We start from the raw sequence: 13069 nt of genomic DNA, 5'->3' as shown, positions 1-13069 counted from the left end.
CAGTTGGCTTTTGGACCTTGTTGTTGTCTTTTAAATTGTGGTGAAATATACATAGCAAACTATCTTAATCATTTTTATTTAATTGTTTAATTCACTGCTGTTAAACACATTGACATTGTTGTACAGCTATCACCACTTCCATCTCCAGAACCCTTTATCTTAGAAAACAGAAATTCTGTACCCATTAAACAATGACTTCTCATTTCCCCCTGCCCGCCGCCATTCTACCTTGTGTCTATGAATTTGACCTCTGTAAGTACTTCATAAGTGAAATCATAGAGTACTCTTCTTTTTGAGACTTGCTCATTTCACTTAGCATACATAGGCTTATTCATGTTCTGGAATATGTCAAAATTTTTCTCCTTTTTAAGGCTAAATAATATATTCCATTGTATGTGTATACCACAATTAGTGAATTTATTTATTCATCAGTTGACACCTGGAGTGTTTCCATCTTTTGGCTGTTCTGAATAGTGGTACTGTGAATTAGGGTATACAAATAGCTCTCCAATCCGTGCTTTCAGTTCTTTTCAGCATATACTCTGAAGTAGAATTGGTGGATCATGAGGTAATTCTCTCTTTTTTTTAAGTTATAGTTGGCAATACCTTTATTTTATTTATTTATTTTTATGTGGTGCTGAGAATTGACCCCAGGGCCTCGCATGTTCTAGGTGAGTGCTCTACCACTGAACCACAACCCCAGTCCTGGTAATTCTGTCTTGAATGTTTTGAGGAACTGTCCATACTGTTTTATCCACAGCATTTGGACTTATAAACACGCCTCCCCTTTTCTTTTTTGTGTTACTGGGAATTGCCAGGCTCTTGAATAGTTGCACAAGTGCTATACCATGCAATGCACTGCTACTGAGATCTACATCTCCAGTTTGTTTTTAATTTTTATTTTGAGACAGGGTCTCCCTGAGTTGCTGGCTGACCTCCAACTTGTGATCCTTCTGCCTCAACCTCCCAAGTAGCTGGGATTACAGGCGTGTACTAGCCAAGAGGTCTCCTTTGACTATAAGTGAAATATATGAAATAACATTTTGAGGTAGATGTTATTTTACAGATGAGGAAACTGAGAAACAAATATGAAAATCAAACCTATTAAATGGCAAAGACAGGATTGAAATAGAGGAGGCTGGGTAGGTCTTGAATTAGTGATCTTAATCATTGAATTATTTTGCTTTTTAATATATATGTCTTGTATTCTAAAAGATAGTCTTCTAAGTTGACTGCTCCAAGTTTTCAAGGGCAGTTACTCCTATGGTTCTAATAGAGACTATTTTCTAGTGTTTCTTTTTTTCCACTCAGTCTTAAATTATGAAATTTTGGAATAGAGAACAGTGTTTTTATCTTAAGATTTGGTACAATTTGTACAGCTTTGGAGAAACATGTCTAGGGTTTTGATTTGTCTTGTATCTTGGTAAATGGTTCTTAAATAGAATCCCCCCGCCCCTTTTTCAGTACTGGAATCTTAACCCAGAGTCTCGAACATGCTAGGCAAGCACTAAACTAACATACCCACCCTTGTTATAATTTTATTTTGAAACTGGGTCTTGCTCAGTTGCTGAGGCTGGCCTCCAACTTGTGCTCCTCCTGCTTCAGCCTCCTGAGTAGCTGGGATTAGGGGCATGTACCACCATGCTTGGTGCTGGAAATTATTTTTTAAATACAATTTTTTTTACAACTAATTTTTTGTTTGTTAAAAAGCATCTTAATAGCTATGAGAGATTTTGAGCCTGTTTTATAGTGGTAAAACTATGACTCTGAGCTTAAGTCAATTGAAATCTTCATATTGTATCCTATGCTTTTCTCCTTTAAATTTATCAGTTATATTGTAAAACCCAGAAATTTTAATCTGTCTGAACAGTTTACTGTTTCATATCTTACTGGTGTTCTTTAAAAAAAATATAGTCAGGCACTAGCATTGTGGAATTGGGCCAGTTCTTTAAACTTTCATTTATTTAACTCCCACTCCAGTGTGATTCTGTAGTAGAAACTTTTTGGTACTTTTCTGGCTTCTCTGTTTCTGGCTTGTGTTAATCCTTCCTTCACCTATATTTATTTTGTGACTTGAAAGCAAATCCTGTTTGAAAATATTTCATTACTTGTGGATAGAAAAGATTGCCTGGTGATTAAGCTTGAGAAGGCAGGTTCAAACATGTTTTAGCAGGCTTGCTATAGAGTTGCTTGTTTGTTTTTGATGTGACTTTAACTTTTCAGGATTATTTCTAGCTCATTAGGAGGACAAATATTTATATTTGTAAAGACTTTTGAATCTGTGTACCTCTTTTCTTGTCCTTTTGTGGGGAAAAAATGAATGAAAACATGGTTAAAATTCTCTTACTGTGAGGAATTATTAATCTGATTTGTAAGAAAGACTGTATCTCTTTCCACCTCAACTCTTAGAGACCTACCTGTCCTTATTGTTTTGTTTTGTTTTGTTTTTTAATCTAGACTTTATAGTTGTTTTGGCAGGGAAATCGGTCTTAAGAGCTATTCTTTCAAGACTAGAAGAACATTGTAAAATATTATGTTGCATGTGATGTGCTTAAGAGTTGGTGTATCGAAATAATTGTATGAATGATAGTAGATGAGCATTCTGATTTCTGCCTAGCTCTAGGAAAAGGTGGACATAATATGGTCCCTTTATCTTTGGTTCATAGCTTGTTACCTATCTGTGAAGGGTCCACCTATCTGTGAAGGTTCTTGCCCTCTATAGGCTTGATTGAATAAGAGAGAACTATAAATAGAGACTTAAATTTTCATATCACTTTATGTAAATCTTTCAGAAATGCTTTTAAGAACATTTTATATTTTAAATATCTGTATTTTGGCATTAAAAATGCAAATAGAAGCAGCCTCCAACTTTGTATCTCTGCTGAGCTCTCTGCAGTACGTAAGTGACTAATGTTGAACTCACACAAAACTACATTTTGGTCTAAGCCTGAGATTAGAATATTTCAGAGTTCAGTCTTTCATATATTTTCTTTTTAGATGATTTCTTAATCTTGTCAACACTTTAAGACAGTATTCTCTTTGCTAGTTAGAAGTTAAGTAGAGCTGGAACTTTAAAAAAAGTGATTTAAAAAAAATAAATATTAACAGAAAAACAAAAGTAAAAACCTCATGGTACTCTAATTGATTAGAGCTAAATTAATATGGTATTACATAAAATGAACCACTTTTTTTTTAAACAAAGGAAGTTTTTTTTTTTTTTTTTTAAACAAAGGAAGGTTTGTGTTAAAATCTGAAAATGCTATTGTATACCTCCAGGCTGAATTCCTTTTGATAGTGCAGATAACTAATAAACAGATTTAGTATGCTCAGTCAGCAAATATTTTAATGTATATTATTAGAGGTATACTTAGTTCACAAATTTACTGCACATGTGTGCATACATTTTTGTTTAACATGCTCACACAAAAATTTGAGTTAATGCGTATTTTAGCCTTTATTTGACTTGATGGTAATTAGTCATAAAACATTTAATGTAAATATATGTTTATTTTATGTGATCACACTTAAGTGTCTGGATTTTTTTTTCCCTTCATTTATTAGCTCTGGTATCTTTGATCACATTTCAAATTTAAGTTTTTCTTATTATATGTCATTTAGTTATAATCATTATATACACCTTGATAATATCAAGTTGGAAGACAAAATGGTTTGGCTCTGATACTATAGTATCTGTATTTCCCTTAGTCTTTGGCTTAAAGTGTTCTGTGTTTTGTCCATACCCCCAACTATATTCTGTCATCATGCGTAACTTTCTATACTGACGCATCCTCCCTGTAACACCCGCACTCCCCTGCCCTCCTCCCCCAGTGTACACAGTGTACTGAAGGAATGTACCAGCTGTGCCTGTTCCTTTCTGCCTTCTTGCTCAGGCTTGAGATAGCAAATATTGTAGGCCTTAAAGTTATAGACTCAATCTACTTCACTAGTGAAAGCATTACATTGTGCTGAGGTGTTGGAAGACCCAGGCCTGGGTTGACAGAAAATAAATACAAAAGGAAAAGGTAGCGAAATACATCTTGATCCCCATGTACATTAACTTTTGGTCAGAGGATTAAGCTTTATAGGAAATTATATTAAAATTTTAGAGATTGCATTCCTTTTGTTTTACTGGGGGCCAGAATGAATAAATGACTTACTCAGGGTAACATAATAGTTAATAATAGAGTCAGAATTGTACTCTACATCTACTATTCTTACCACTATTGTAATTTTTATATCCAAATTTGTCAATATGTAAGTTCCATACCTGTAATGAAATACTGTTTAGCACTAAAAATAACTAAATATTGATATATCTTATATTATTAGTGAACTGTAAAGTTTATGCTTAGTGATAAAAGTGATCATGGACAAAGATTATATATGATAATTGTGTGAAAAGTCCAGAGAAGGAAATTTATAAAGACAGAAAGCCAGAGATGCTAGGAGTGGGCATGAGTATTGACTCTAAACAACTAAAGGGATTATTTGGGGTGGTGGAAATATTCTGTAGCTGGATTATTGAAATAGTTGCACAGCTTTAGAAATTTACTGTAAATTATTCAGCTATCCACTCAGTTAGGTTGGCATATAAATTATACAGCAATAAGATAGTATAAAAAGAAAATATAGAAACACTGTTTCACTCTGCAGATTGCATTGTTTAGATGTTTTTTCTATAATTCTTGAAGGTAGTTCTTTTCTCCAAAATGTAATAAAATCTGGTTGAAGTATTGGATGATTCTCTTAGCCTTTATTGAGAAAGGGGGTTAGACAATGGAATATTACTCAGCCATAAAGAAGAGTGAAATTATGGCATTTGCCAGTAAATGGATGGAACTGGAGAATATCATGCTAAATGAAATAAGCCAATCCCCAAAAACCAAAGACCAAAAAGCAGATGCTAATTCACAATAAGGGGGCATGGTTAGGGAAGAATACAAGTACTTTGGATTAGACAGAGGGGAATGAACGGAGAGGATGGGAATAGGAAAGATAGGACAGTAATGCTTGATTCATTCCACTATGTGCATGTATGATTACATGACCAATGTAATTGTTGTACATCATGTGCAACCAGAGAAGGAGAAGTTATACTTCTTACGTGTATAACATGTCAAAATACATTCTACTATCGTGTAACTAATTAGAACAAGCTTTAAAAAAATTTAAATTACAGCATCTGACATTGCAAAAAAGAAAGGGGTAATTTTAATAGGCATACATTAAACTTGGTAATATAGTGTTTACACACACACACTCACACACACAGGTATTTTTTTCTCCCTACAAGATTTACCTAATGTCCACTAGGCTTGTTGTGTAGTTGAAACTTACAAGACTTGCCACAATTCAGTTCTTTCTTCTCTAGCTATAAAACATCCTCACTAATAAAAAGTGCTTTCATGGATATTGAGGTAATTTTGTAAGTTTTTTAGTTCTACTCTTTCCAGTTGAGATTTGTGCTTTACTGAATATCGCTTGTATTTGTTTTTAAACCTGTTTTTTCTTGTTATTACATAATTTAATATATAAATTGATGCAGCAGTGTGGAATTTTTTTCTTTGGCAAACTAAATTGAATGATTTTGAAAGACTTGATAAAGACAAAGGCTACATATTGATGTGGATTTGGTGTGGATAATTTTAAACATTGGAATAGAAATTGTAAAAAAAAAAATCTAGGATTTTATATTCACAAATTCCTCTAGTGTTATGCTCCACCTTTATGAAACTAAAACTAGGAATGTTGGACAATTTATTACGTATAATTGCATGTAAGAAAGGCAGTGTTCAAAGAAAGTCGTAATCTCTAGAGAGTTGGAATATAGCTCAGTGGAAGAATATATGTGCTTAACATGTGCGAGTACTTGGGTTTTGATCTCTAGGACTGAAAAAAAAATCTTGATGTCTGAATGAGCATTTATGTGTTTAATTAAAATGTTTAAGATAAAATATGTGTGTATGTTTAATAGTTTCCCAGTTTTACTACCAGTCTTTAAATTTAAACTGTTTTTTTTTATTATTATTAAATAGGGTAGAACACATTTTCTCCATTTTCTTGTGTATAATGCTTTTTTCTACCATAGAAATTTGTATTTGGAACTATGAAAATCAAATTTACAGGCTGGGATTGTGGCTTAGTGGTAGAGCCCTCACCTAGCACATGTGAGGTCCTGGGTTCAATCCTCAGCACCACATAAAAAATAAGTAAAATAAAGGTATTGTGTCCAACTGCAACTAAAAAATAATATTTTAAAAAAGGATACTTGTTGCTTTTTAATCATTAGAGTTATGCCAGTTTTTACTGTTCATGTGTTATTTTATTGCTAAAAACCAAGTCAAAATCAGGATAATAGTAGGGAAGGGTTGGACCTGGAGGTCACAGAGGGAATAAGAAGCCAGTTTGGTGGGTAGGAGCCATGAAAAGAAAGGAAGAATATAGTCAGAGGGAAGCTTGGAATTTAAGACCTCCATGATGGAAATGTGAAGTCCAAGAACTTAGAGAAGTTATCAGTGAAATTTTGACCTCCCTAAAGTTGATGTCAAGATTGGAAAAACATGACCTAATGATAAGATTATATAGAATATACAAAAATGAGTACTGAATATGCTGATAAAAGAAATGGTTTTCTTTTGGCTAATAGGTATCTACCATTGTATAAAAAAACAAAAGGAGAGGTTGGAAGAATTAAGGTACATTAACTGAGGGCTGCACGTAGAGAATTCAATTAAAATTGTTTGGAAGGTTGATCATTACCATTCAGGTTATATTGTTAATAATAAAACTCTGTTCATGTTCACCTTTTGGTTCTGGTTATATTGGTTTTCAAAAGTTCAGTTTGTTTTATTAGTTCTTCACTGTTTGTTTTTTTTTTGTTTTTGTTTTTGTTTTTTTAAATTACAGGTGCCTCTAAGAATCTGGTGAAAGCTTTGGGCTCTTTCCCCAAAGTAATACTTAATGGTATTTTTTAATATGCATTGGAGCTTTTTAGTTTCTACCAGTAACAGTCAACTTAAGTCATATCAGTCTGTGTTTCATTCAGTTCTCAGATTTGTTTCAGAGAATATGATCTTCCAGTACGGAATTTAAGGAAGAACTTTGTTGGAGCGTGGTATAGCTTTCTACCTTTTCTCCTTAGCTCTCTCCTTACCTACTTCTCTGGATAATACTTGCTTTCTCCCCTTTATTTTCTTAGAGTAAAGGGGCAGTCATCTATGGCCGTTATTTGTTTTAGTAACCATTATAAATTAAAGACAATTTTATATAATGTGGGAAGTATGAGGAAATTGCATAATGCTTAAGTTAGTTTGAAATGTTTCTCACCTGAAAAATGACTGCTTTTGGAATTTTATTTACGTATTTTTTATTGTAGGTCATAGTAATTGTTTTGATGACTATAAGAATTGTGCTTATATTTACATGATTTTATTTTGACTCCAGGACCGTGTATACGTACAACAAAATAACGTAGAGAATGTCTACAATTTGGGATTAATTATTTTTCGAGATCAAGTTGTACGTTATGGGTGTATTAGAGATCATCTTCGGCAAACTCTATTGGATATGATTGCAAGAGAGCGGAAAGGAGAAGTTGTAGACAGGTATATCATTTATCTTTTCCTTTTGTGCTCCCCCCACCCCATGTGCTTTGGGGGTTTAGTGCTTATGTTTTAAGAAGTGACTCACTTTCATATTAAAATCTTCAAAATACTATCACAGCTACTTAGAATTTCAACATACATCTATATTTTTAAAAGAGACCATACTAGGCTTTGGAAAAAAAAAAAAAAAAGAACACGATTTTTTGAAACAAATTAGCCACTGGTGTTTTGGTTTTTCATATATTTTTCATGCTGGCATTTTGTTTCTCTGTCTCTGTTTCTCTCTGTTTTCTTCCCTCTCTTCCTCCCTTCCTAGAATTTTTATTTCTTCTCCAAGCTCAAGTGATCTTCCTGTCTAAACCTCCTGAATAGCTGGGACTATAGGCACATGCTACTATTGCACCCAGCTGGGCTTTTGTCTAACCTTCATTTTTAATATTTTTGAAAGAACTGTTTAACATACTCTAAAAGTTTAACTAAGAACTACTAGGTTATATGTTCTGTTCCCTTTCCTGATATGAGTGTAATACCACTTTTATGGTGGTACTGCTAGAGTGGTTTGAATTATGTAAGAGCAGCTCTTTGCTGAAAACTTGTGAAGTTGTCAGCTTTGATGCTTGCTTAGGATTACCCAAATGCCATTTACTACAAAAAACTATTTTGCCTAGGAGTAGCTGTATTCAAATCTGGTAGTATAACCTTATTCGCCTGTCTGCCTTCCTTCCTGCTTCCACAGCCTATGTTTTTAAGTACCATGGAAATATTTAAGCATTTTTTCTTTAAAAATTTTAAGTTAGAAAAAGGTAAGAACAACTTAAGTAACTGTGGAATCAGGATGTTTTTCAATTAAAGTTACTCTAAATTTCTGTTATAAAGGACTAACTTATTAGAGATTGGTCAATTTGATAAAAAGTAAATGTTCCTGAAAATATTTCTAACTGTTGTTTAGAATTTTTATGAATCTCTAATGTACTTGGATTATCAAGTGATGTAAATTCTTTTGACAGAGGCGCAATAAGGAATGCTTGCCAGATGTTAATGATTTTAGGTCTTGAAGGAAGATCTGTCTATGAAGAAGATTTTGAAGCTCCTTTTTTGGAAATGTCTGCAGAATTTTTTCAGGTAATCAGCGAAAATGTAAATAAATGATCTTAAAATGTTTTTAACATGATTGAATGTAGTTAGTTATTAGTTTTAACATTTTGAACTTTTTTTTTTTTTTTTTTTTTTTTTTTTGACATTTTGGTCCATTGGAGAAGGGGATAGAGCAAACAACTGCCACAAAGCACAACTACTCCACATTCTCATATTCCAGTAAAGGAGTTCATGGATAAAAAAGTTGAAGAATTTAAACCTGTACACATATAAACTTAGAAATATCCTTAATATTTTATATTGTATTTATATGTTACAGATTTTTATAAGTACCGTAAATTCACAGGCTACATATCACCAATGGATTCTTGCCACATAGGCTGTTAGTAATATCAATTACTAGTGAAATAAACATGGGGATATGCATAATCCTAAACTGCATATTTGCTCTAAAGGTTATTGACCAGGAAATTATAGGCCAACCCCAAACCAACTAAATTGTTAATGGTGAAGCTAAACTAATACTAATTTGTAATGATATCATGGTAATAACAATAATTGAGCACTGATAAACGTGAAAATATTTGTAAGGTAACGTTAACAAACATCCTGCCTAAATGTTGCAACTGAGTATTTGTAGAAATTTTGTAATATTGCCAAAAAGGATGCCTTAGTGGAATATTGATTGAAAGTTTTTACTCCATTAAGCAAATGAATACAAAATTATAATACCTTTTAATAATTCAGCAGTTCATTTATAAGAGCATTAGATGTATACATAGAAAAGAATTGAGTGAATTTTCCTGTCATTTACCCATAAAGAAACAAAAGAATAGACTTCCTGTTTTCTTTTTTCCAAATCCATTTGTCGTCCTTCAGGAATACTGTTGTGGCCACACTGGTGAACTCAGACAATGCTTTATGAACTATTGACTTAAAATGTAGAGAGCAGTCTTTATTTTCTAGTAGTATGTCCACTAATTCTATGTATTTTTTACTTTTTCATAGTTTTAATTTCCTTCATTACCAAAATTTACTACAGGGGTACATGTGTAAATGTGTATAAATATTAATATGTACTGTTTTCAATAGTAAGTGGAGATAGTCTTACTAAGATTTTTGTTCAGTGTTTTAATGTTTGTTCTAAGGATTTGATTGTTTTTAAGGATTAGAACTACTTTTTTGTAAAGAAAGTGGGAAATGTTATTAAATTTTGTACTTAAAGTTTATGTCAGTGTGTCTTCTATTATGTAATTCTTAGATGCACATACATTAATGCTAGTATCAAATCAGTTAAAATTAATTGGGATACCATTTATAATTTAGTGGAACTTATGTAAGGCTAATGTTAGCAGGTCAAGATCAATAGTTATTTAAAAGCTCTGTTTCTTAAACTTTATATTCCTTTGAACCTGGGAATGGAGTGGCAGGAGAACTTTAGTATGCCAGCAAAGCTTATGATAAACATGATTAATCTTTGTAGTTATAATTTTATAACAAACACATCAAAGAAGATTCAATTCCCATTGAGGGTGAGAGGCTTCCATTTGGAGTTTACTGGCAAAGTTTAAAGAACCGTGTTTACAGATAATGTATTAATTTAGGTTTACTTAAATAAATGCTTTTGAAGACTATAATTCAGACTATATGAATATGTAATAAGGAAATGTTAATGGTCCTTATTTATAAACAGTGTCGAAACCAAGTTAAAAGCAGAAACATGTTTTCCTTCTATATTTAGATACATTTAAAATATATATATATACACATATATATCTATATATATCAATATCATGCTTTTTAATTGCAGATGGAAAGCCAGAAATTTTTAGCAGAAAACAGTGCTTCAGTATATATAAAGAAAGTAGAAGCTAGAATTAATGAAGAAATAGAACGGGTGATGCACTGCCTTGACAAATCAACCGAAGAGCCCATTGTAAAGGTAGTTGAGAGAGAACTTATTTCCAAGCACATGAAGACTATAGTAGAAATGGAGAATTCTGGGCTAGTACATATGTTAAAAAATGGAAAGACAGAAGGTGAGCATTACCACTTGAAAAATAATTAAATCCTTTTTCTACGTTATTGCTAATAATTTTTTAATTTGTGAATGTAATTTATCACTTCTCGTTTTAATGGGATTTAATGATAATACTTTACAATGTTTAGTAAATGAAGATTTGGGGTATTTTCAGTGAATTGAGTCTTTTTTCCCCCGGGTAAGGAACGAGTAAAGTTTTTTTAAAAGGAGAATTATAAAGAGACAAGGATGTAAGAGAAGAGGGGGAAGAAAGGTTTGTCCATCCCCATCTGATAGAATCCTTCCTTTTGTGTTTATGTGAGAAGGTAATGGAAAGTTGATTATAAATTTGTTCTTTTAAACCAGAGACATTCCCATTTAAAAAAAAAATTTTTTTAGTACTTTTATTTTATAATGTGGTGCTGGGGATTGAACCCAGTGCATCATGCGTGCTAGGCAAGTGCTCTACCACTGAGCTACAACCTCACTCCGAGAAATTTCCTTTTTTAAGTATTTTTCTGACCAACCTGTTTTTGATAAAACCAAATAACAAAACATTGTCATGTTTTCTAAAATTAGATACTCTTGGATAATTGTCTGTATTAGGGGTTGGCAAACTTTTTTGTAAAGGTCCAGATGGCACATATTTTATGGGCTATATAGTCAACTGCTCATCTCTGCTGTCCTAGTGAGAAAGTAGCCATAAACAGTAACACAAAGTAAAAGGCCTGTGTTCTTAGAAGCTTTATTTGTGGACTCTGAAATTTTAACTTTATGTAATTTTCACATCACTAAATATATATATTTTTTCATTCTCCCTCCCCCCCAACTTATAAAAAGTGAGAAAACTATTCTTAGTTTATGAGTTGGACAAAAAAAAAGATAGCAGGATATATTTGGCCCATGAGCTTTGAGTCTTGATCTAAATGGCCCCTGCAGACTAAAGTGGAGATTAGGGACTGGAAAATGTTTGAAGTTTCTGGATGTGCTTGAATTACAGCATTTCTGTAACCTGCATGGAGACATGTGTTGAAGGTATTTATTAGATTTGCCCAACAAGACAAGTACTTAATAAATATATGACTAGAGCAATAGCATAATAGTTATTTACTAGTTTTTCCTGTTATAAGTATTTCAATGTTTTCATCAAGTAGTTGATTGTAAATTATTGTTATTTTTGTGTGTGTGTGTGTCTGTGTCTGTCTGTCTGTCTGTCTGTAGGGGGATTGTGGCAGCTGAACCCAGGGGTGCTCTACCACTAAGCTGTATCCCAGCCCTTCTTTTTTTTTTAGTTTTGAGCTTGTTAGGTTGCCGAGGCTGCCCTTGAACTTAAGATCCTCCTACCTCTGCCTCTTGAGTCACTTGACTACCGTTTTTCCTGACCTACCACGAGAAACCTAATTGCAAAATGTCTCAGTTGTGGTAGGCCCTGCTCTTGAGCAGTTTATTGAGAATATGTCAGAGTCACAGTCACCATTATGAAGCCAAATTCTCATGAATCAGAAAGTGAAAAACAATTTTCTCTATGAATGGAGGATAAAGTTTCATTGGTTATTAGATGCACCATAGCTGTATGAAACTGCTTAAATGTTATTTCATTTTTATTGTTTTATTAGGTATGTGAAGAACTAATGATATTTAATTTTTTGAATGCCACTATTTTTCATTTACTCTTTCATTCACTACTATATCAAGACAGTTAAATACAATGAACATATATTAGTTTACATACCATTAAATATATATCTAAGCAAAACTTATAACAACATAGGAACAGATTAGACAACTCAAGAATAATTTTGCTAGAGGTATTTGATGTACCAAATTTGTTATAGTTTGGGTATATAAATTGCTGCTGTTACATTTTAAAATACCTGTTTTTGATGTGGGAAATTTGTGATGATTTATGCCAAATATATGGAAAGCTATAAGATAGGATTTTTATAAGATTTGCTTCTAAGTTTTTAAAAAATACATATAACTTTAGTTTTAGAGGCAAATTATGGCTTGTCTGCCAAATCTGGCCCAACACCTATTTGAAGAAACATCAAATATTTCATTACACATGAAAATTTATATGAATTTTCAGTGCCCATAAAGTTTGTTTTGAAACAGTTGTAGTATCTGTGGCTGCCTTCTTGTTACAATAGCAAAACTTGAGTAGTAGCATCTGAGACTAGATGACCTACAGGCCTAAAACATTTAGTATCTGGTGCTGTACAGAAAAAAAAATTGGCCAACCCTTGATCTAGAAACTGCTGTTCTAAAACTATTTTGAAACATTACTGATAGTAAAAATTCTTAGGACATAAATTTCTGACATCATAGTCTCCCAGTAAGTTGTTATTTC

The 13069-nt window shown here is 32.7% G+C and overlaps 1 protein-coding gene across 1 annotated transcript in view; it reads left to right on the top strand.

Annotated features, from left to right (window-relative positions):
- Positions 1 to 13069, top strand: part of CUL3 (cullin 3) — an 86040-nt gene that overhangs the window by 47429 nt on the left and 25542 nt on the right. Inside the window, exons 4-6 of the mRNA XM_081261672.1 lie at positions 7444 to 7604; positions 8612 to 8726; positions 10510 to 10738. Coding sequence (XP_081117798.1) covers positions 7444 to 7604; positions 8612 to 8726; positions 10510 to 10738 — 505 coding nt within the window. The remainder of the gene's footprint in view (positions 1 to 7443; positions 7605 to 8611; positions 8727 to 10509; positions 10739 to 13069) is intronic.

The sequence above is a fragment of the Spermophilus citellus genome (genome assembly GCF_964194105.1).
Source record: "Spermophilus citellus genome assembly, chromosome: 11".
Taxonomy (NCBI): domain Eukaryota; kingdom Metazoa; phylum Chordata; class Mammalia; order Rodentia; family Sciuridae; genus Spermophilus; species Spermophilus citellus.
Note: the sequence above shows the minus strand (reverse complement) of the source record. Positions and strands in the feature narration are given on the sequence as shown.